Consider the following 20,018-nt stretch of genomic DNA (forward strand, 5'->3'; position numbering starts at 1 on the left):
CTGCTGCCATCATACATGTCCTGTACAATTCAAACATATTTATTTGCCACCCCAGACTTATGCATGCACTACCACAGTTCCTTCTTGGTACTCTGTCATAGGCTTTCTCTAGATCCACAAAGTCACAATGTAGCGCCTTCTGACCTTCTCTGTACTTTTTCACTAGCATCTGCAAGGCAAATAATGCATCTGTGATACTCTTTCTAGGCATGAAACCATAAAGTTGCTTGCAGATTCTTACTTGTCTTGAGTCTAGCCTCCATTACTCTTTCCCATAACTTCATTGTGTGGCTCATCAACTTTATTCCTCTATAGTTCCCACAGCTCTGCATATCGCCTTTGTTCTTAAAAATGGGAACTAGCAAACTTTTCCTCCATTACTCAGGCATCTTCTCCGCCCGCTAGTAATCTGTTGAATAAGTTGGTCAAAAACTCCACAGCTACCTCTCTAAATTGCTTCCATACCTTGAAGGGTGTCATCAGGACCAACTGCCTTTCCATTTTTCATACTCTTAGTGCCTTTCTTACCTCCCCCTTACTGATCATTGCCATTTCCTGGTCCTTCACACTTGTCTACTCTTCATTCATCAACTTCTCAAAGCATTCTTTCCATCTATTTAGAAAACTAGTAGCACCAGTAAAAACATTTCCATTGCTATCCTTAATCACCCTTACCTGCTGCACATCCTTCCCATCTCAATCCTTTTGTCTGGCCAACCTATAGAGATCCTTTTCTCCTTCTTTCGTGTGGAACCTGGTTTAGATGTCGTCATATGCCTCTTGTTTAGCCTTCGCCATCTCTACCTTTGCCCTTTGTCACATCTCAATATATTCCTTTTGCCTCTTCTCAGTCCTCTGTGTCCCACTTCTTCTCTGCTAATCTCTTTCTGTATGACTTCCTGTATTTTGATCCAGTCTCTTTCTCCTCTTTCCTACCAGAAGATACACGAAGTACTCCCCTGCCTGTCTCTCTGATCACCTTGGCTGTAGTAGTCCAGTCTTCCGGGAGCTCATGCTGTCCATCGAGAGCCTGTCTCACCTCTTTCTGAAAGGGCGCACAACATTCTTCCTTTCTCATCTTCCACCTCATGGTTCTCTGCTCTACCTTTGTCTTCTTAATCTTCCTACCCTCCCCCAGAGTCATGCTACACACCACCATCCTATGCTATCGAGCCACACTTTCCCCTACCACTACCTTAAAGTCAGTAGCCTCCTTCAGATTACATCGTCTGCACAAAATATAATCCACCTGCGTGCTTCTACCTCCACTCTTGTAGGTCACGATATGTTCCTGCCTCTTTTGGGGAAAAAGTGTTCACTACTGCCATTTCCATCCTTTTTCCAAAGTCCACCACCATCTGCCCCTCAAAGTTCCTTTCCTGCCTGCTGTACTTACCCATCACTTCCTCGTCGCCCCGTTTCCTTCACCAACATGTCCATTACAATCTACACCAATCACAATTCTCTCTCAATCTGGGATGTTCAGAACTACTTCATCTAGTTCCTTCCAAAATTTCTCTTTCAACTTAGGTCACATCCTACCTGTGGGGCATAGCCGCTTATCACCTTATACGTAATATCCTCAATTTCAAATTTCAGCCTCATCACTCAATCTGATACTCTTTTCACCTCCAAGACATTCTTAGGCAGCTCTTTCTTTAAAGTTACGCCTGCTCCATTTCTCTTCCCATCTACTCCATGCTAAAATAATTTAAACCCTGCTCCTAAACTTTGAGCCTTACTCCCTTTCCACTTCCTCTCTTGGATGCACAGTATATCAATCCTTCTCTTAATCATCATGTCAACCAACTCTTGAGCTTTTCTTGTCCTAGTCCCTCCACTCAGTTGTAGGCTCTGCGCATTCCTCTTCTTCTATCGACGGGCAGAGTAATCGTGTTACCCTTCGATTTCAGTAGGTGACAAGAGGTAGCTAATGACTTTGATTATTGATGCATCAGGTGTGGGTGACAGTGGCATTGTTGCTTGCGAAGCTAGACCATGACAATGATGGAGAGGTTTTTGAAAAGGAAAGACGCAAACTCAAAATTGGACTCTGGACAAAATTCTGACTCAGATGAATGCCCAAGTATGACTGGAGGTGAAAAGAAACCAAAGACTGTTTGCTCAGAGAAAGTCTCCGACGTGAGGCAATATAGTGAAAGCGATCTTTCATTTGGATTTACTCTTACCGGGGATCCAGTGGTTATGACTCCATTGTGCTTGGTGTATGGTGAAAAGCTATTCAACAGTTCAATGGTTCCAAGTAATTTTAAACAGCATCTTCAGAACAAGAATGCGAAGTATTTTGTTTGTCTTCATGCACATACAGGGGAACAGGCAACATTGATAAGAAATTAGACAAAGATAAGAGAGAGCCCTGAAAACCAGCAATCACATTCCTGAACTTCCAAATTAAAAAAGTCGAACACTATGGCAGAGACATGAATGCTGTACTTCCTGTAAAGCCATTGTAAATGAGATCCTCGGGACTAAAATGGCTGAAGAAAAAGTCAAAGCCCCTCTTTCATTTAACACCATTTCCAGACATATTGGTCACATGTCTGCAGACATTGGAAGTTTAGTTTTGGAAAAGGTCCCTATCAATCGTAAGTTTGTATTGCAACTTGACAAGTCCACCTACTGTATATTATTGGACATGCCCAACACCTGGCCAAAGTGGGGTTTGTGGATAGATATGCAATAAAAAAAACTTTTTGGGAGCCATTGCAACAATAAACTGATGAATATTTTTGGGTCCTGTCTTAATATCTTGAACAAAGTGGAATTAAATGGAAAAACTGCACGGGTGTCTGCTCTGATGGAGCAGCAGCCATGGTCGGATCCTCCGAAGGCTTTGTAAGCAGAGTGAAAGAATGAGAACCCGATGTGATTGTTACACAATACTTTTTACACAGCGAGGCCCTCGTAGCCAAGACTTAACCAGCAGACCTAGTTTCTCTGTTGGATGATGCTCTGCGCATGGTGGAAGTCGTAAAATCATCAAAAATCTGTGAGGAAAATCGGTGCAGAATATAAAGCCTTCTTAATTTCATACGGACATCTGGTGGTTGTCCCGTGGCTAGGTACTGGCCTTTGTTTATGAGCTCCAAGAGGAAATAAGTGTTTCTGACAAATGAGAGGTCTGATTATGCAAAACTGCTTGCAACTGATGAGTAGTGTGGAAACCTGGCTGACATTTTTCATCTGAATGAATTGAACACACATTTGCAAGGCTGATGGGAAAACCTGCTTACAAGTACAGATAAAATAAATTGATTCCGCTCAAAGATACAACTCTGGAAACATGGACAATGAAAATCTTGAAATGTTCATACTCACCAAACAGTGGCAAAATATAGTGAAACATTTAAAAACACTTGAAGTTATTTTATTTTTCTTCATTGTCCATTCAATTCCTTGACTCGGTGAGGGACACATACAGTTCAGCATCGGTTGGTGGAAAGGACATGACTTTAGAGGAACAGGAGGAACTCACTGAACTGAGACAAGACTGTAGTTTAAAGCAAAGCTTTGCTCACATACCTTTGGACAGTTCTTGGTTGGCTACCGCCAAGTAAGTACCCCATTCTGTCAAACAAAGATATTTTACCATTGTTCCCACTTTCCAAAACATATCTTTCTTTGGTGAGCTTTTCAAGCCTGACCACTATATAAAAAATAAAAACAGGGAGAGACTGTTGAGGAAGAGCTTTGTTTATGTCTTTGATCGATTCCTGCCACAATACAAGCTCTGTTAATCAAAACAGGGTGAGGTGCCACATTGAATGAGTAAAATATGATGATAAAATGTATTTTGTCTTTGATTTTTTTATTCACTATGCTTTGATGAGAACAACTATATTGTTCATATAAGTGACACAGATTCCATTTTTACATTTTCTACTGGTGGAGTTCAATGGGATTTTTGAATGGGGGTGAGTGTGCCTTGGCTCAAAAAAGGTTGAAAAACGTTGCTCTAAAAGAGTGTGTGTGTGTGTGTAGGTGTGTGAGCGTGTATATACATATCTATATACAATATGTGTGTGTGTGTGTGTGTGTGTGTGTGTGTGGTGTGTGTGTGTGTGTGTGTGTGTGTGTGTGTATATACAGTGAAGAAAATGAGTATTTGAACACCCGAGTATATTGCAAGTTCTCCCACTTAGAAATCATGGAGGGGTCTGAAATTTTCATCGTAGGTGCATGTCCACTGTTACAGAGAGAGATAATATAAAAAGAAAAATCCAGAAATCACAATGTGATTTATTTGTGATACAGCTGCAAATGAGTATTTGAACACCTATCTATCAGCTAGAATTCTGACCCTCAAAGACCTGTTAATCTGCCTTAAAAGTCCACCTCCACTCCATGTATTATCCTGAATCAGATGCACCTGTGTGAGGTTGTTAGCTGGAGAAAGACACCTGTCCACCCCATACAATCAGTAACACTCAAACTTGACATTATATTAAGGAGAGGATGACCACAGCCATGTATTGTGAGATTTTGGGCAACAACCTCTTTCCCTCAGTTAGAGCATTGAAGATGGGTCGTGCCTGGGTCTTTCAATTTAACAATGACATGACAAAACCAAGCAGTGGCTCCGTAAGAAGCATATCAAGGTTCTGGCATGGCCTCGCCAGTCTCCAGACCTAAACCCAATAGAAAATCTTTGGAGGGAGGTAAAACTCTGTTTCTCAACGACAGCCCAGAAACCTGTTTGATCTAGAGAAGATCTGTGTGGAGGAGTGGGCCAAAATCCCTCCTGCAGTGTGTGCAAACCTGGTGAACTACTACACAAAACTTTTGACCTCTGTAATTGCAAACAAAGGCTACTGTACCAAATATTAACATTGTTTTTCTCAGGTGTTCAGATACTTATGTGCAGCTGTATCATACAAATAAATTGTGAAAAAAAAAAAATCATAGATTGCGATTTCTGAATTTTTCTGTTTAGATTATCTCTCTCACAGTGGAAATTGTACTGTTCTCTTCATGTGTTTTACTTCCAAAGTGCTAACATGAATAAACAGCCAGCCAAACTCCTTTTCAAGAGCCAGGAAGTGAGCATGCTTGCTCCTTTAATGACTTCTTAACAGGTCAAGTCGGGTGACACAATGAAAATGGAGTGAAACTAGAAAAAGAAATACAAAACATACTAAATAGACTGCAATGTCAAATCAGTATGGAGTATAAACATCTTCCATTAGTATATGAATTAAACATTCACATTCAGTAAGTCAAAGCACAAACAGGAACAGCATTCTAGTATAGTGAGTAGCAGATACACATACTGCTGCTAACACATGTAAAGTTACTAAATCAGTGCAGCTCACAAATATGCACTAAGATACTGTTAAAGTTACTAACAATACTTCTGAAACATGTAAAGAACATAAATTACTCACAGCCATTGCTTTCTGACGGATTCATGCACAGGAATAAGCTGATTTCAACGTGCTGCATCTTTCAACTGTTGACATGCTTTTTTTCTTACCGTTTTGCTCAGCGCTTCCTACTTCCTGTATTCTACAGTTTCAAAATAAAAGCTCAGCAATGCACTCTCAAAATTAACAACACAAACAGATCTTTTCTAATAAAATCGATCTTTCAAACATATTAAACACTTGGGGCAGAACAGACATGAACCTACGATGAAAATTTCAGACCCCTCCATGATTTCTAAGTGGGAGAACTTGCAATATAGCAGGGTGTTCAAATACTCATTTTCTTCACTGTATTTATCTGGTGAGTAACTCGTCAAGATTTCCACGGAAAACTTTGAAAGTGTATACAAGTCTGGGCGCATACAAACCCATCGTTACTGGATCTGTTCTCATTCAGGAACAAATCTCATATAGTGATGGACCTGCTCAGATTTTTTTCAATACAAATACCAATATTTAAATAAATGACCCCTACACAAACTCCCATTAATTAACTATGATTGGGGGGGAAAAAAAGACAGCGATTCAGCACGGCCATACACGGAAGTGTGTTGCGGCCACATGTTAACCTAAATAAACCTCTGTGTGACTGACGGTTTATTTATTATTTTTATTTATTTATTTATAATTATGCATTCCTCTCAAATGAGTCCAACACGTATTTAAAAAAAGAAAATCAACCGTCTGTTGCAGAGAGGTTTACGTTGGTTAACGTGTGGCCGCAACACTCTTCTGTGTACAGGGGCTGAAGCCTATCCCAGCGGTTTATTTTCTTTTTTTAAATACGCATTGGACTCATTTGAGAACAATGGATATTCCAAAAAAAAAAAAGTCTGGGCACCCCTGACATATTTATTTTGCCTGGTATGTGTCCTCCTGAGTACGCTACATACACAAGACTTGTAAAAGGGTTGGAAAATTGAACAATTATGGGCCAGTCATTTAAATATTTCATTGGGTTTCTCATCCTCCTCGTTGTCCGATGAGGAGTCTGATGCCAGTGAACGCATACACATCTAAATATGATTCGAAACGGTGTGTAAAATAGACCGTCGCTTCACTTGCTTCTGAGATGTTCTCTTCCTCAAAGAGAGTTTCAGTCTCAGAAGTGGCGTCAGAAAAATCTGAAAATTCGCTCTTTCTATCCCTAACACCGCGGCCGCAAGCGACTACAACGAACGCCCAGGCCTGCGCACATCGACACATTTAACAGTCCTGACTTAAGTACTTTATTAAGTCATTATGCAGATCTTTTGTTACTTCTGAGAAGATTATGTCGCCCCCCCCCCCCCCCCAACTATTATTTTTTTTTTTTAAAGCTCTATACACACACCTACCTGTCATTTGGAACCCACGAAGCTCTCGTCCTTTGCACCTGTGCAATCCAAACGGGGTGTTTTGGACAAGTGTGAAGAGTGAATCCATCCTCCCGAGTGTTCGAGCAATATCCAGCTATATAACGGGCCGGCATTTTGGCTCACATGAAGGAACAAAGAGCTACCTTCCCACAGGTAAAACTGGTATAAACACTTGACTGAATGGGCATCTGCAAATAACGTCACTCCCTGCTTCTTCTCCAAAACAAATCCCTAGAGAGGATTTTCATGGCGGGAGTTACAAAAAGCCATATACGTCAATCATATTGTGTGGTGAAAAAACCGATGGGTCCATTCTGGCTGCCTTTGTTTTTATTAATAACATAGTAAAAATCATGCTTTTGGTGTCAGTGGGAATTTAAAGTGTGTAGCAAACTCATTCGTGAATGAACACCATTTCACATGCGTGTTAGTTTTGGGTTTTTTGTTGTTGTTGCTGAACTGGCACATTGCAGAGGGGTGGACCCGGTCACCTTCACTTGCAAGAGAAAGGCCATGGCAGCAAGCCCAACCTCCAGGTGACCTAACGAGGGGCCGTGAGGCACTCCCAAACGGAGGGACATGGGCACCTGACCACCACCCAAGCCCAATTACCCCAAACATGCTCACCCATTAAATCCACCCAGCATTCCCTACCACCACGAGCATCCCCACCAACCCCGGAGAGCACGGGGGCCCGAGCCACCAAAAGGACCCAATACAGGAGCCATCCAACCACCACACAAAAATGGTCATACCCTGTCAAAAGCAAGCCCATGTCCACCTGTCATGACCAAGGACTGATAAGAATCAAGAGAGGGTCAATTAGGCGGGTCCCAAAGGGAGGGAAATGGGAGGACCAGCCATCCATACAACAACTAAAGGGGCGGGGTGGCACAAGCCAAGAGCATGTGTATACCCACCACCCACTTTTATTAAAGTTCCCAGGTCCCCGACTGGGAATCATTACCCCTGTACTGTGATCTTGTGTGGTGTGGTGCCGTGCATTAAAATTGCGGAGACTGTTGGCGCTGAGGCAAGACGGTCACAGGGCAATGATAGCTCATAAATGTCACCTCACCCAGGCCAACTAGATCCCCAAAGGATGTGTAAATGTCCAGTATGTCCTACATTAACCCCACCACCCAACCCACCATTACCGAGCGACGAGAACACAGCACAGAAAGCGGGCCCATAAGCAGGAAACACTGATTCTCTGCTATGAACCCCAAGTCAACCAGGGACACAACACAGCCCAAGGCAGAGAGAGGCAAAAACCACATTAGAGTGGTCCAGGAACAGGAGGACGCAGGCCCAGGGTGAAGCAACATGCCCCCTAACCCTACATCCAGAAACTAGGAAGAGAGGCCCAGACTGGGGTCAGAAGGTGTCAGAGAGCAATCCCCCCCGCCCGCTTCCCCCACACACTCTCTCACACACACACACACACACACACACACACACACACACATGCACACACTCTCCAGAGTGCAAAATAAACACAACCAGACCCAAGAGGAGCTCCAGCACCAGCATCCCCAGAGCCCCACATTCCAGATCCGGAAGGGTAGGGGTTCAAGTACATGCAACTTTCCCTAAGGTGACCAGTCTTCCTTCGTTATCAATTTGCTGATTATTTGACAGATATAGTCTAGTGTTATATACTCTCTGATGAGCTTTTGCCATTGATTAATCTTGAAAGCCTTTTCATCTTTCTAGTTTAACAACACTTTTTTTTTAAATTATTCCTAGAATTCCAAGTATTGGTTGAGGATGTTTATTCAGAAGTTTGTCAATGTGTCAACATGACATCCATCCATCGATTCATTTTCTTCGCCGCTTATCCTCACAAGCGCCGAAGGAGTGCCAGAGCCTATCCCAGCTGTTAGTGGGCAGGAGGTGGGGTACACCCTGAACTGGCTGCCAGCCAATCGCAGGGCACACAGAGACAAACAGCCACACTCGCAATAACACTTAGCGGCAATTTAGAGTGTCCACGCCCCCCGAACCCCAGTCTGGTAGCTATCCAGGCCATCAAACGCAAGGCATCCGGATGGACAGGTCAGGAGGACGACCCGGACGCTAAGCACCAGGGTCCCCACGGGGCGATTCAGGCGGACGACCTCTGTGAGGAACCAAACAGTGAAGCAGGAACCAGACCGAGGCAGGCAACTGCTCTGGACGGGAACCTCCCATGCTGTGGTTGCGAGACGACCAGGGACTGGTCGCCACAGAGGCTTGGTCAGGAGGCAGCCATGGATTGGTCACCAACGAGGCTAGGTCATGAACCGGCTGGGAGCAATCAGGAGCGACGAGGATGATTGAGAGAAGGACCAGAGCCATGACCGCCACCATCACAGCCATCCCGAAGTCTCTCCAGCTCCAGGATGGCTCATCAGAACTACCCAGCTCATGTTGCCGTCAAGACAAGGGCGTGGGACGGCCGCGGACCGGTCGCCGCTGGTACTCCTGGACAGGAACGTGAGGCGGCTGGGGAACCGTCGCCACCCCTTGGACAGGAACGTGAGAAGGCGGCAGCGACATCACGACCTCCTCCTCCTCCTGGACGGGAACATGAGAAGGCAGCGGCGCCATCACCACCTCCTGGACGGCAACGTGAGGCGGCTGGGAAACCGTCGCCACCTCCTGGACAGGAACATGAGAAGGCGGCATCACCACCTCTTCCTCCTATACGGGAATGTGAGGCGGCTGCGGAACCCTCGCCACCTCCTGGACAGGAACGTGAGAAGGCATCGGGTCGGTCCCCACTGCCGCGTGAGCTTGCAGTGCATACGTTGAAACAGCAACGTGGGCGTGGCGTGGTGGCGGATCAGTTTCTAGGGCGACGTGAACGAGAGTCGGCAGAGAGTCAGTCGAAACTGACATGTGAGCGTGTCTTGTGAGCGGGTCAGTTCCAACTGCCACGTGAGCATGAGTCTGTTAATTTTCTTTTGAATTTCTTGCAGCTGGTGGCCATTGCTTGTACTAAACAACCTCAGTTCTTTTAATTCCAAGCACGTTGTTCCCTCTATTCCTTATCATTATCGCCGTGAGTTCCGATATCCTTCATTATGATAGCCGGGTGTTCTCGGCTCATTGCAGCTTGCTTGAATAACTGCGTTACAGTCACATTTGAAAAATGTACTGGTTGGTCAGTGGTGCTCGCAGATATAACGTTACGGTTGTGGTCCACCAGTCATGCCCACAGATTAAGTTGTGGGTGTTATTAGTGATGGAATCTCAAGACTTTAAAATCACTTACTGGATTAGTACAGTATAACTGTAAATTAAAAATAGAATAAATATATAACTAAAATAGAAAATTATTCTGACTCAGAAATAATCATTTCCAATTTCAACTGATATTAGTAGAACATGAAATAAAAAGATATTTAAAATTTTTCATCAATAAAACTTATCTGAAGAAAAGTTACCTGCACTGGCCTGTCACAGAATAAACAGTCTATACCCGCAATGTTTTGAAAATGCTGAAAGTTTAGTTCAACATAATCGGCAATTGGCAACAACCTACATTGTTATTTATAATCATACATTGTAACAAATATTCCAATCAGCAGTTTTACAATCTAGCGTAATTTACGGCGGTCGCTATTGTCAATCCATTAATGAAAGCTAGCAGTAGGTGATCTATATCAGGGGGTGCTCAATTCATTGATTGCAATCGACGGGCTGATCGCGAAGGAGTCTTGGTCGATCGTGGGCCGGCATGCCAAAAAAAAAAAAAGTCATCCCATGTTCCCTCGAAACTGCGCACATGCGCAATTGTGCACCGCTGATGCAGTCTCTTTGCAGATATTCTGCGTTGTGTGCAAATCAAAAAAAAAAATCCAATGCAAATTGAAACTGTAACATGCAGCTATTCAGTTTGTGGCATTTTGCAATGTGATTCAATGAGTGAGGGATGACCAGTTGTTACATCCAATGGCACAATTGACACACGTACTGTAAAAAATGAAAAGAGGAAGCCACTGGTTTCTTTAGGCAGCACCCTGAACTTTCTCAAACAACGACCGCTGTTCTGCCACACTCTGTTTCCTACTTTACCTTACACCCCCCAGCCCCCGCACTCTTAAAGACGTACACTCATAATTACAAATATTACAGTACTTACGCATCAATTTGTTTTATAATGACAGCGTCCACCACCGCTGCTTTAGTCGGCAACACAGTCTGGGCAACATAGAGCAAAGACGAGCTAGATACGCTGCTTATGTTTACTTTCAATATTAATGGAGAAAGTTAAAAAAAGAAATGCTGTTGTTTTAAGATGCAATGACTGTCGGAGTATGTGAATAAAAAGTATATATAAAAAGTGGTTAAACTGGACGAGATTTTCTCTTTTCCAAGTGGGAAAGGTCTGGTTTGAAGCCAATGTTGAAAATGCAGGATGAGATTGTGTGTAATTTTAAAATTCCACCTTGGCACAGCCTGATCCAGGATGAAGGCACAGACAATACAGTGCACAAAAAGTCAACTCTGTGTTTTAAATATATGAGGCCATATAACATTAACCTTAAAATAGTTTTGGGAGCATTATCACCCCCCCTTATCTTATGAACTATCAAATTACCAAACTCTTTTAGAATTTACGACTGTCTATCCTTTCCCAGAGCCCTTATGATAACCAAGTTATAAAAAAATGCTTTCACACATATTATTAAAATACAATATTAATCCAATGATTTTATTCACATTAATCTACTATTATGTAGAATGTTTTGTTAACCTCTTTCAAGATTGTTTTATGATGTTTTATGTTTCCAGAATATTCAATTAAACAGCTTGAAGATGCATTGTGGTAATAAATACTTATACACAACTTACTACATCATCATATCTAACAATGAGTGAGAAGAGGTGTATGAAGAAGATATATTACGATGTTACAAACCCTGCCAGTTTTGGAGGATCATCTCCGCACAGCTCTGCAGGAAAAAAAATCAGGAGTCAATTAAAGTATTTTAAATTGTGTGTAAAATGACTGCAGATTCCTGGTTCACTAGCTCCCTGTAGTATATATACTTTTCAAGGTACCTGTTTGCATGACCGTGCATGCTAGTTCCATTTCCAACTTCATTTAGCATTTGGGTTGTGCATCACTTGAATTTTAATGCTTCTGGTTGTTATTCCGGTTTCTCGTTTCAATACCGGTTCCAGGTATTTCTTGATTTTGATTGTTTTTCTTGACAGGGTCAAAAAATGTTTGCATGGTTTGATTAGGTTGTGTCTGATGTACAGCCATCCATTTTTTTAAGAGCTGCCCTTATAGACGAAAATGAACATATGACGTGGCTTGTTGGCCTTTTTCATTTGCCTCCACTGTACTTAATTTCAACTCTGGGTGGCAAAGAAGGAAAGAGGAATGTTCTCACCTCACTACCTTGTTTTCAACCAATCACTTATCATTAAGTATTGCTATTGGCCACCCCAACATCTTGAAAAATCATTTACTTTTTGCTTTTTTTTTAAGTAGCTGTATTTTTTTTTTAACTACATAGGCTATAAAAAAATAAAAATAGCTTCACATATCTTTACCTACACTGATGCCTTCTTTTATTCTTAAAGTTTTAAAAAAGTCTGTATCCCATTAATTTTTTCACAGCAGTATAATATAGTTTTAGAGACTTCTTTTTTTGAAAAGCTCAAATAAATTTATGCACATCTAAAAACGTTACCGAGCTGTGCTCCCACCGTTGGGCTAATCTGTTGTATATTGATATCAGGTAAAGGTAAAAGCATATTCCTATTTTGTAGTTTTGTCGATTGAATTTTCATGTGCTATTTAAATTAATAAATCTGAAAATACAGTCAGTATTTTTCATTCATCCAATAATTTAATGATGCAAACACACAGTCTTGTTGACAGGACTGCATGACTGACCTAACCGTGCTAATGGAGGGATTCAACACCGAAATGGAAAAACTCTCAAAGTGAGTGTCCTTACATATGCATGCATCCACTGTCATGAACGTAAAACCTGGATAAAAAACATGCTGCGGTACATGTCACTATGGAATATTTGTCATCTCACTTTGTGGCTCACAAGGTTAAGACACCCAAACATTGTGGACCTGCTTGGAGTCTGTCAAGGACCAAGTGTTTGTCTCATCTACAGCTACATGGAGAACCAATCCCTGGAAGATAAACTGCACAGTGTAATATATACATGCATGCATACACACGTAAACACACATGTATGCATCCATGCGCACATAACCACACACAGACACACACACACTCATACACAAAGCTTGAGATGGCTGCGTTTGTTTTTAGGTGTCTTTTGAGCTGACCTGGAATATGAGGGTCCGCATTGTTCGTGAAGCATCAGCAGCGTTGCAGTTCCTTCACTCTCCTCCAGATGGACACAAGTCTGTCATTCATGGAGATGTCAAGAGGTTGACACAACACACATGACACAGTGCATTCCAGACTGTTCAGATTTAGAAATGATTCTGCTTGTAACTGACAAGATCTGACATTAAAAATTTTCGAGTCAAACATATATTAGATATACATGGCCCACAAGCGGTGACCCTGTCGCTGACTGGTTAGCATATCTGCCTCACAGTCCAGAGGACATGTATTAAAATCTGGCCTCGCCTGTGTGGAGTTTGCATGGTCTCAGAATGCCTGCGTGGGTTTTCTCCGGGTGCTCTATCTTCCCAAAAACATTGGTAGGTTAATTGAAAACTCTGAATTTCCCAAAGGTTTAAATCCGAGGGACTGTATTTTTCTCCATATAGATCACAGACAGGTTTCCCATCAAACTAATTTTAATATCACTCAGAGACAACCCAAGGGAATACAAAATGCAGTGTTCAAATAACAATTAAATTTATTAGGGCACAAAAAAATCCAAACCGTGTGTGGAAAAAGTAATTTCCCCTCCCTATTTAAATCACAAAGTCACTGACTAACCACAAATTTGGGAAAGGTGAGATACATTTCACATACCACACCCAAACCTGATTAGCACAATATTTGTTGAATCAAGAAAACATTTAAGTAGAACCTGTCAGAGAACATGATGTAGGCTACAAGATCTCAAACAACGTATGCACCATCACACGATGCAAATAAATTCAAGAACAAATTGGGAAAAAAAGAAATTGAATCCATCAGTCTAGAAAACATTATAAAGACATTTCCAAGGCTTTGGGGTTCCAGGGAACCATTGTCAGAGCGATTTTCCACAAATGGAGAAAACTGGGAACAGTGGCAAACCTTCCGAGGAGTGGATGACAAACCAAAATTACTCCAAGTGTCATGCTCCGGGCTTCCTGTACAGGCTGGGCCTGGCCAGCCAATTAGTCAGCGCACACCTGCACCTTGTCCCGGCTGATGCCTCCCAGCATATATAGGACTTTGGGGACGATTTGTCCTCCGCTAGATCGTTGTCCTTGATGCCTCGTTCCCGCACTCCTGTTTGCCTGACTTCTGCTCTCCGTGCACCGACCCACGCCTGTCCACTGACCACCCTCGTAAGCCTGCCGTACTATTACTCCTGATTGTTTGGACTGTCTGCCTGATCTCAGACCTCGGACCGAATAAAAGGTTTCCTCCGTACTGTCTGCTGTCTCTGGAGTCGTGCATTTGGGTCCACCCTTGCGCCTCGTTCGTGACAGAACGATCTAGCCAAACATGGACCCAGCCGACTCTGAAGCCATCCGCTGTGCGCTGCAAGTTCAGGGCAGGGCCAGCGCCTAGTCGAACAAGAGGCTGCTCTCCAGGTAACCAACAAGAGGCTCCATGAGATCTGCACCCGGCTGGAGTCGTGGCTAACCTCCCAGGCTAGCGTGGTTACCACGCCAAAGGTGGCCACTCCACCGGTACCACTGTTTCCGCCCGCACCTTTCTCCACGGAGCTCCCCTTTAGCGGCGTTAGCCCACTCTCCCGACCGGAACGATTCTCAGGCGACTCTGGGAACGTCAAGCCTTTCCTCATTCAGTGCGATCTCCATTTTGAACTGCAAGCAGCCGCTTTTCCCACGGACCGCTCCCGTATCGCCTTCGTCATCTCCCACATGACGGGGAGGGCGGAGGCGTGGGCCACTGCCGAGTGTAGTCGTTCATGGACGAGGTTCGTCTGCGCGCTCACCCAGGTTTTCCAGTACACGGCTCCGGAACGCCAGGCGACGTCCTCGCTCATGACGATTCGTCAAGGACGTCGCTGCGTGTCCGACTACGGCATTGAGTTCCGAATCTGGGGCGCCGAGAGTCAATGGAACGAGGACGCCCTGCACGACGCCTTTTTCCAGGGGCTTTCCCCCCAAATCCGGGGTCTCCTCATCGCTGTAGATCTTCCTCCCTCGCTGGACGCACTCATCGCGTTGGCCCTCAAGGTTGACCAGCGACTAGTAATGGAGGATCAACTAGCCGTGATGACTAAGGGAGAGAGGGAGGGATCCAGTCCGGCTGCCGCCCGGTCGTCCACTGCTGAACCCACTCAGGTGGAGGGTCTCGACGGGCCAGTGGAGGAGCGTCTGCGCCGGCGACGGGAGGGGCGCTGTTTTTACTGTGGGCGTTTGGGACACTTGATCGCCCGCTGTCCGATTCGACCAGAGCACTCTGACATCAGGATCTCTACTCCGGTGACTGTGCGGTATACCGCGGCGGGGACAGGGAGGTCCCTTCTTCACCTCACCTTGGGAACGGACTCCCGTTCATGCACTGTGACGGCTTTCATAGATTCCGGGTCGGACGCAAACCTGATAAATCCCCGCGTGGTCAGGGAGCTGGGGGCAGCAACTTTCCCCACGCAACGGTTTCGTTACGCCTATGCTGCCAACGGCAAGTTCCTTTGTCGGGTTCCACATCGCACTCAGACGCTACGTATGACCTTTCCGGACGCTCACTCGGAGCATATTAGTTTTCATGTCTTCAACGCACGTAGTAGCGACATCATCCTGGGCAGCCCGTGGCTCAGAGCACATAACCCGCACATAGATTGGACCACGGGTCAGATCAAGACTTGGGGAGAGGACTGTCTCAGTCACTGTTTCGCTGTCCAGGAAGACAAGGGTATTCAAGTCGCGCTGGTTCGGCTAACAGAACCTAGTACCACCACGGAGCTGACCGCGGTGCCCTCCTGCTACCATGACCTACGGGAGGTCTTCTCTGAATCTAAGGCAAGGTCTCTGCCACCACATCGGTCTTACGACTGCGCGATTGAACTCCTGCCAGGCACCTCTCCTCCCAGAGGGAAACTGTTCTCGTTAACAGGACCAGAGCATCAAGCCATGAGGGACTACATAGAGGACTCGCTGGCAGCCGGACTCATTCGCCCCTCATCCTCACCAGCCGGTGCGGGGTTTTTTTTGTCAAGAAGAAGGACTCCACCCTGCGACCCTGCATTGACTACCGAGGACTGAATGACATCACAGTCAAGAACAGGTACCCTTTGCCGCTGATCGCTACAGCATTCGAACTCCTTCAGGGAGCCCAGATCTTCACCAAGCTCGACTTGCGCAGCGCTTACCATCTGGTGCGGATTCGGGAAGGGGATGAGTGGAAGACGGCGTTCAACACCCCCACAGGTCACTATGAGTATCTTGTGATGCCTTTTGGACTGACAAACGCCGCGGCCATCTTTCAAAACTTCATTAACGACGTGCTTTGGGAGTTTCTGTATAGATCTGTCTTTGTATACCTGGATGACATTCTCATCTTTTCAGCAGACCTAACCTCTCACATTCAACAAGTCAGAGAGGTGCTCCGGCGTCTGCAGCAGCACCAATTGTACGTGAATATGGATAAGTGTGAGTTCCATCGGGCATCCGTGTCCTTCCTGGGCTTCGTCCTGGCTGAGGGAGAGATACGGATGGACCCCAGGAAGGTCGACGCGGTGCTGCGGTGGCCTACCCCCACCAACAGGAGGGACGTACAGAGGTTTTTGGGGTTTGCCAATTTCTATAGGAAGTTCATAAGGAACTTCAGCTCCGTGGCCGCTCCTCTGCATTCGCTCACCTCGCCACACACCACCTTCGCGTGGTCCGGTGCCTTCAGCAGGCTAAAGGCAAGTTTCACTACTGCGCCCGTTCTTATCGTTCCGGATCCAGATAACCAGTTTGTGGTGGAGGTGGATGCATCTAATTCAGGAATCGGAGGAGTCTTGTCGCAGAGGAGTCCCAGGGACGGAAGGATACACCCGTGCGCGTTCCTGTCTAGGAAGCTGACCCCGGCTGAGAGGAATTACGATGTGGGAGATCGGGAACTGCTGGCGGTCAAGAGCGCGTTGGAGGAGTGGCGGCACTGGCTGGAGGGCTCGCAAGTACCATTCGTTGTCTTCACGGACCATAAGAACCTTGAATACCTGAAGTCTGCGAAGAGGTTGAACGCCCGTCAGGCCAGGTGGGCCTTGTTTTTCACCCGCTTCCACTTTACGGTGTCCTTCCGCCCAGGCTCCAAGAACGGCAAGCCGGATGCACTCTCGCGGATCCACGAGGAAGGGCGCACAGATTCAGAAGCCGCTACTATCCTGCCAGCAGCGTGCCTCATGTCCGGCTTCCCCTGGGCGATCGAGTCGCGGGTGAAGGAGGCCCTGGGAGAAACTCCGCCGCCCGCGGATTGTCCGTCGGGCCGCCTTTTCGTCATTCCATCTCTGCGGGGAGACGTCATCAACTGGGCCCATACCAACAACACGGTCTGCCACCCGGGTATGGCGAAGACTCGTTCAGTGGTCGAACAGAGGTTCTGGTGGCCTTACCTCAGCAAGGACGTAAGGGAGTTCGTCAATGCCTGCCCGGTGTGTGCTGCCAATAAGACTTCCCGCCTACGGCCTGTTGGTGAGTTGCGACCCCTGTCCATCCCCTTTCATCCGTGGTCACACATCGCGCTGGACTTCGTAACCGGCCTGCCGCCTTCACAAGGGAACACAGTGGTGCTGTCTGTAGTGGACCGTTTCTCCAAGATGGTCCACTTCGTGCCGCTTCTGAAGATCCCGTCGGCCAAACAGACAGCCCAGCTGGTTCTAGACGAGGTCGTCCGTTACCACGGGCTACCCCAGGACATCGTTTCGGACAGGGGTCCGCAATTCAGCGCCCGTTTCTGGAAGGAGTTCTGCAACCTCATCGGCGCTTCAGCTAGTCGGAGATCGGGTCATCACCCGGAGTCTAATGGCCAGACTGAGAGGATAAATCAGGAGTTGGAGACCGGTCTTCGATGTCTGGCATCCAGGGACCAGAGCACGTGGAGCCAGCACATCAAGTGGGTGGAGTATGCCCACAATTCTCTACCCTCCTCCTCAACAGGTATGGCTCCACCCCATGACGTGCATGGCTATCCTCCGTCCCTGTTTCCTCCACTGGTCACAGACTCCGCGGTCCCGTCAGCCCTGGCCGTGGTGCGACGCTGCAAACGGACCTGGGAAGCAGCGCGGAGGACATTGCTGCGCATGAGCAGCGCCTACAAGGCCGCAGCGGACCGCAAGAGGAGGCCAGCGCCAGAGTTCAGAGTGGGACAGCGAATGTGGCTCTCCACCAAAGATCTCCCGCTGCGGACGGAATCCCGCAAACTGACTCCCAGGTTCGTTGGCCCGTTTCCGATTTCCAAGGTTATTAACCCGGTCGCTGTCTCGCTGAAACTGCCCAGGTCGATGAGGGTGCACCCTACGTTCCACGTCAGCAGACTTCGCCCGAATCGCACGTCGTCGCTGGCTCCTCCGCTCAAGTCCCCCCCGCCACCCCGCATCGTCGACGGTGAGCTGGTGTATACTGTGCGCCGGTTGCTGTCTTCCCGCCGCAGAGGAAGGGATCCAGTCCGGCTGCTGCCCGGTCGTCCACTGCTGAACCCACTCAGGATTTCCTTTTTTGCGCCTTAATAAATTGAATTTGAAAATGCATTTTGTATTACCTTAAGTTGTCTCAGAGTGATATTAAAATTGGTTTGATGATTTGAGACCTTTTTGTGTTATGTGTTAAAAAAACTGAAATCTGCAAGGGGGGAATACTTTTTCACAGCACTGTATTTGTTTATATATGGCCTGCGATTGGTAGGTGAGCAGTTCAGGGTGCACCCCGCCTCTCGCTTACAGACAGTAAGGATAGGCTCCAGCATGGTTGCGTATCCTGTTAAACAGAAGCGGTACAAAAAATAGAATGATGGACTGTCAAGTTAAAAGCTTGACTCTATTAAAAGAAGGCGAACAGACAAGGCTTCAAGTTTTACTTGCTGCAAGGGGAGCGACAGGACTTCCCTGCTTCCAACCAACTCCAACTTGTGTCTCCTTGCAGCTTCTTTTTATTCAGTGAATCAAATGATGTGTGTGTGTGTGTGTGTGAGTGTGTCAACCATTGAAGGCTTGCGACACATAAACTAAGACGTGTCAGGCTGATTGTTTTCTGACTGTTAGATTGATTACATCAAGTTAGAGTGATTACATCAAGACAGTGAGTTCAAAGGTACAAGCTTGGTGGTGATGTGTAACCAACTACAGTTTGAACAAAATGAGAGCATATGGATGATTATTTAACATGGACAACCCTCAAGTATGACCAAGTGGTACCTCAAAGTTGCATCTCAATCTGTTCAGTGACACTTGTCTGACATTTTTTGGTTTGAATCTCATCAATCTTTAAACTAAAAGTTTGAGTTGAGTTAAATTTTATTAGGAGTAATTCATACTATATCGGTGATAACCAAATAATTCACAGAAATATGCTTTATTCAGTCATTTAGTGCAGTCGTCCCCAACTGCTGACCGGTACTGCTCTGTGGATCAATTGGTACCGGGCCAGCAAAGAAATAATTAATCAGTTCCGTTGTATTTAGTATCCGAGTTTGAACAATTTTTTGTTTTGAAAAATTACTCTCGGTCACTTGAGCGCCAAAATTTACCCCCACAAGCTAGTAAAATGAGTAAAAAACAGATGTCTTTGGTAAGTTTGTTTTCAAAGGGGAAAAGGCCCGGTGAACAGAGAGAAGAGCATACAATCAGTAAGACTCAAACTTGTAACATGGCCAAGACCATGAGAGCTGTCCAAAGACACCAGAGACAAAATTGTACAACTCCACACGTTTGGAAAGGGCTACAGAGAAATTGCCAAGCAGCTTGGTTAAAAAAAGGTCCACTATAGGGTGTTCAAATACTTATTTTCTTTACTGTAAGATGGTTATCCAGAGGGAAATCAAGCGCAAGAGTGTTTGAATTACGAGAGCCGCTGCAAAGATTTGTCTCAGAAAAGAAGTTACCACTGG

General features: G+C 45.6%; 1 protein-coding gene and 1 long non-coding RNA gene across 3 annotated transcripts in view; one reads left to right on the forward strand and one right to left on the reverse strand.

Annotated features, from left to right (window-relative positions):
* The window catches only part of LOC133493069 (uncharacterized), a 29,351-nt gene extending 23,850 nt beyond the window's left edge, over nucleotides 1–5,501 (reverse strand). Inside the window, exon 1 of the long non-coding RNA XR_009792838.1 lies at nucleotides 5,406–5,501. This is a non-coding gene — a long non-coding RNA (uncharacterized LOC133493069). The remainder of the gene's footprint in view (nucleotides 1–5,405) is intronic.
* Nucleotides 1–20,018, forward strand: part of irak1 (interleukin-1 receptor-associated kinase 1) — a 62,757-nt gene that overhangs the window by 25,768 nt on the left and 16,971 nt on the right. For both annotated transcript variants that reach the window (XM_061805977.1, XM_061805967.1), the window contains exons 6-8: nucleotides 12,687–12,751; nucleotides 12,868–12,976; nucleotides 13,098–13,219. In XM_061805977.1, the coding sequence (XP_061661961.1) occupies nucleotides 12,687–12,751; nucleotides 12,868–12,976; nucleotides 13,098–13,219 (296 nt within the window). The remainder of the gene's footprint in view (nucleotides 1–12,686; nucleotides 12,752–12,867; nucleotides 12,977–13,097; nucleotides 13,220–20,018) is intronic.

Source organism: Syngnathoides biaculeatus, chromosome 2, assembly GCF_019802595.1.
Source record: "Syngnathoides biaculeatus isolate LvHL_M chromosome 2, ASM1980259v1, whole genome shotgun sequence".
NCBI classification, from domain to species: Eukaryota; Metazoa; Chordata; class Actinopteri; order Syngnathiformes; family Syngnathidae; genus Syngnathoides; species Syngnathoides biaculeatus.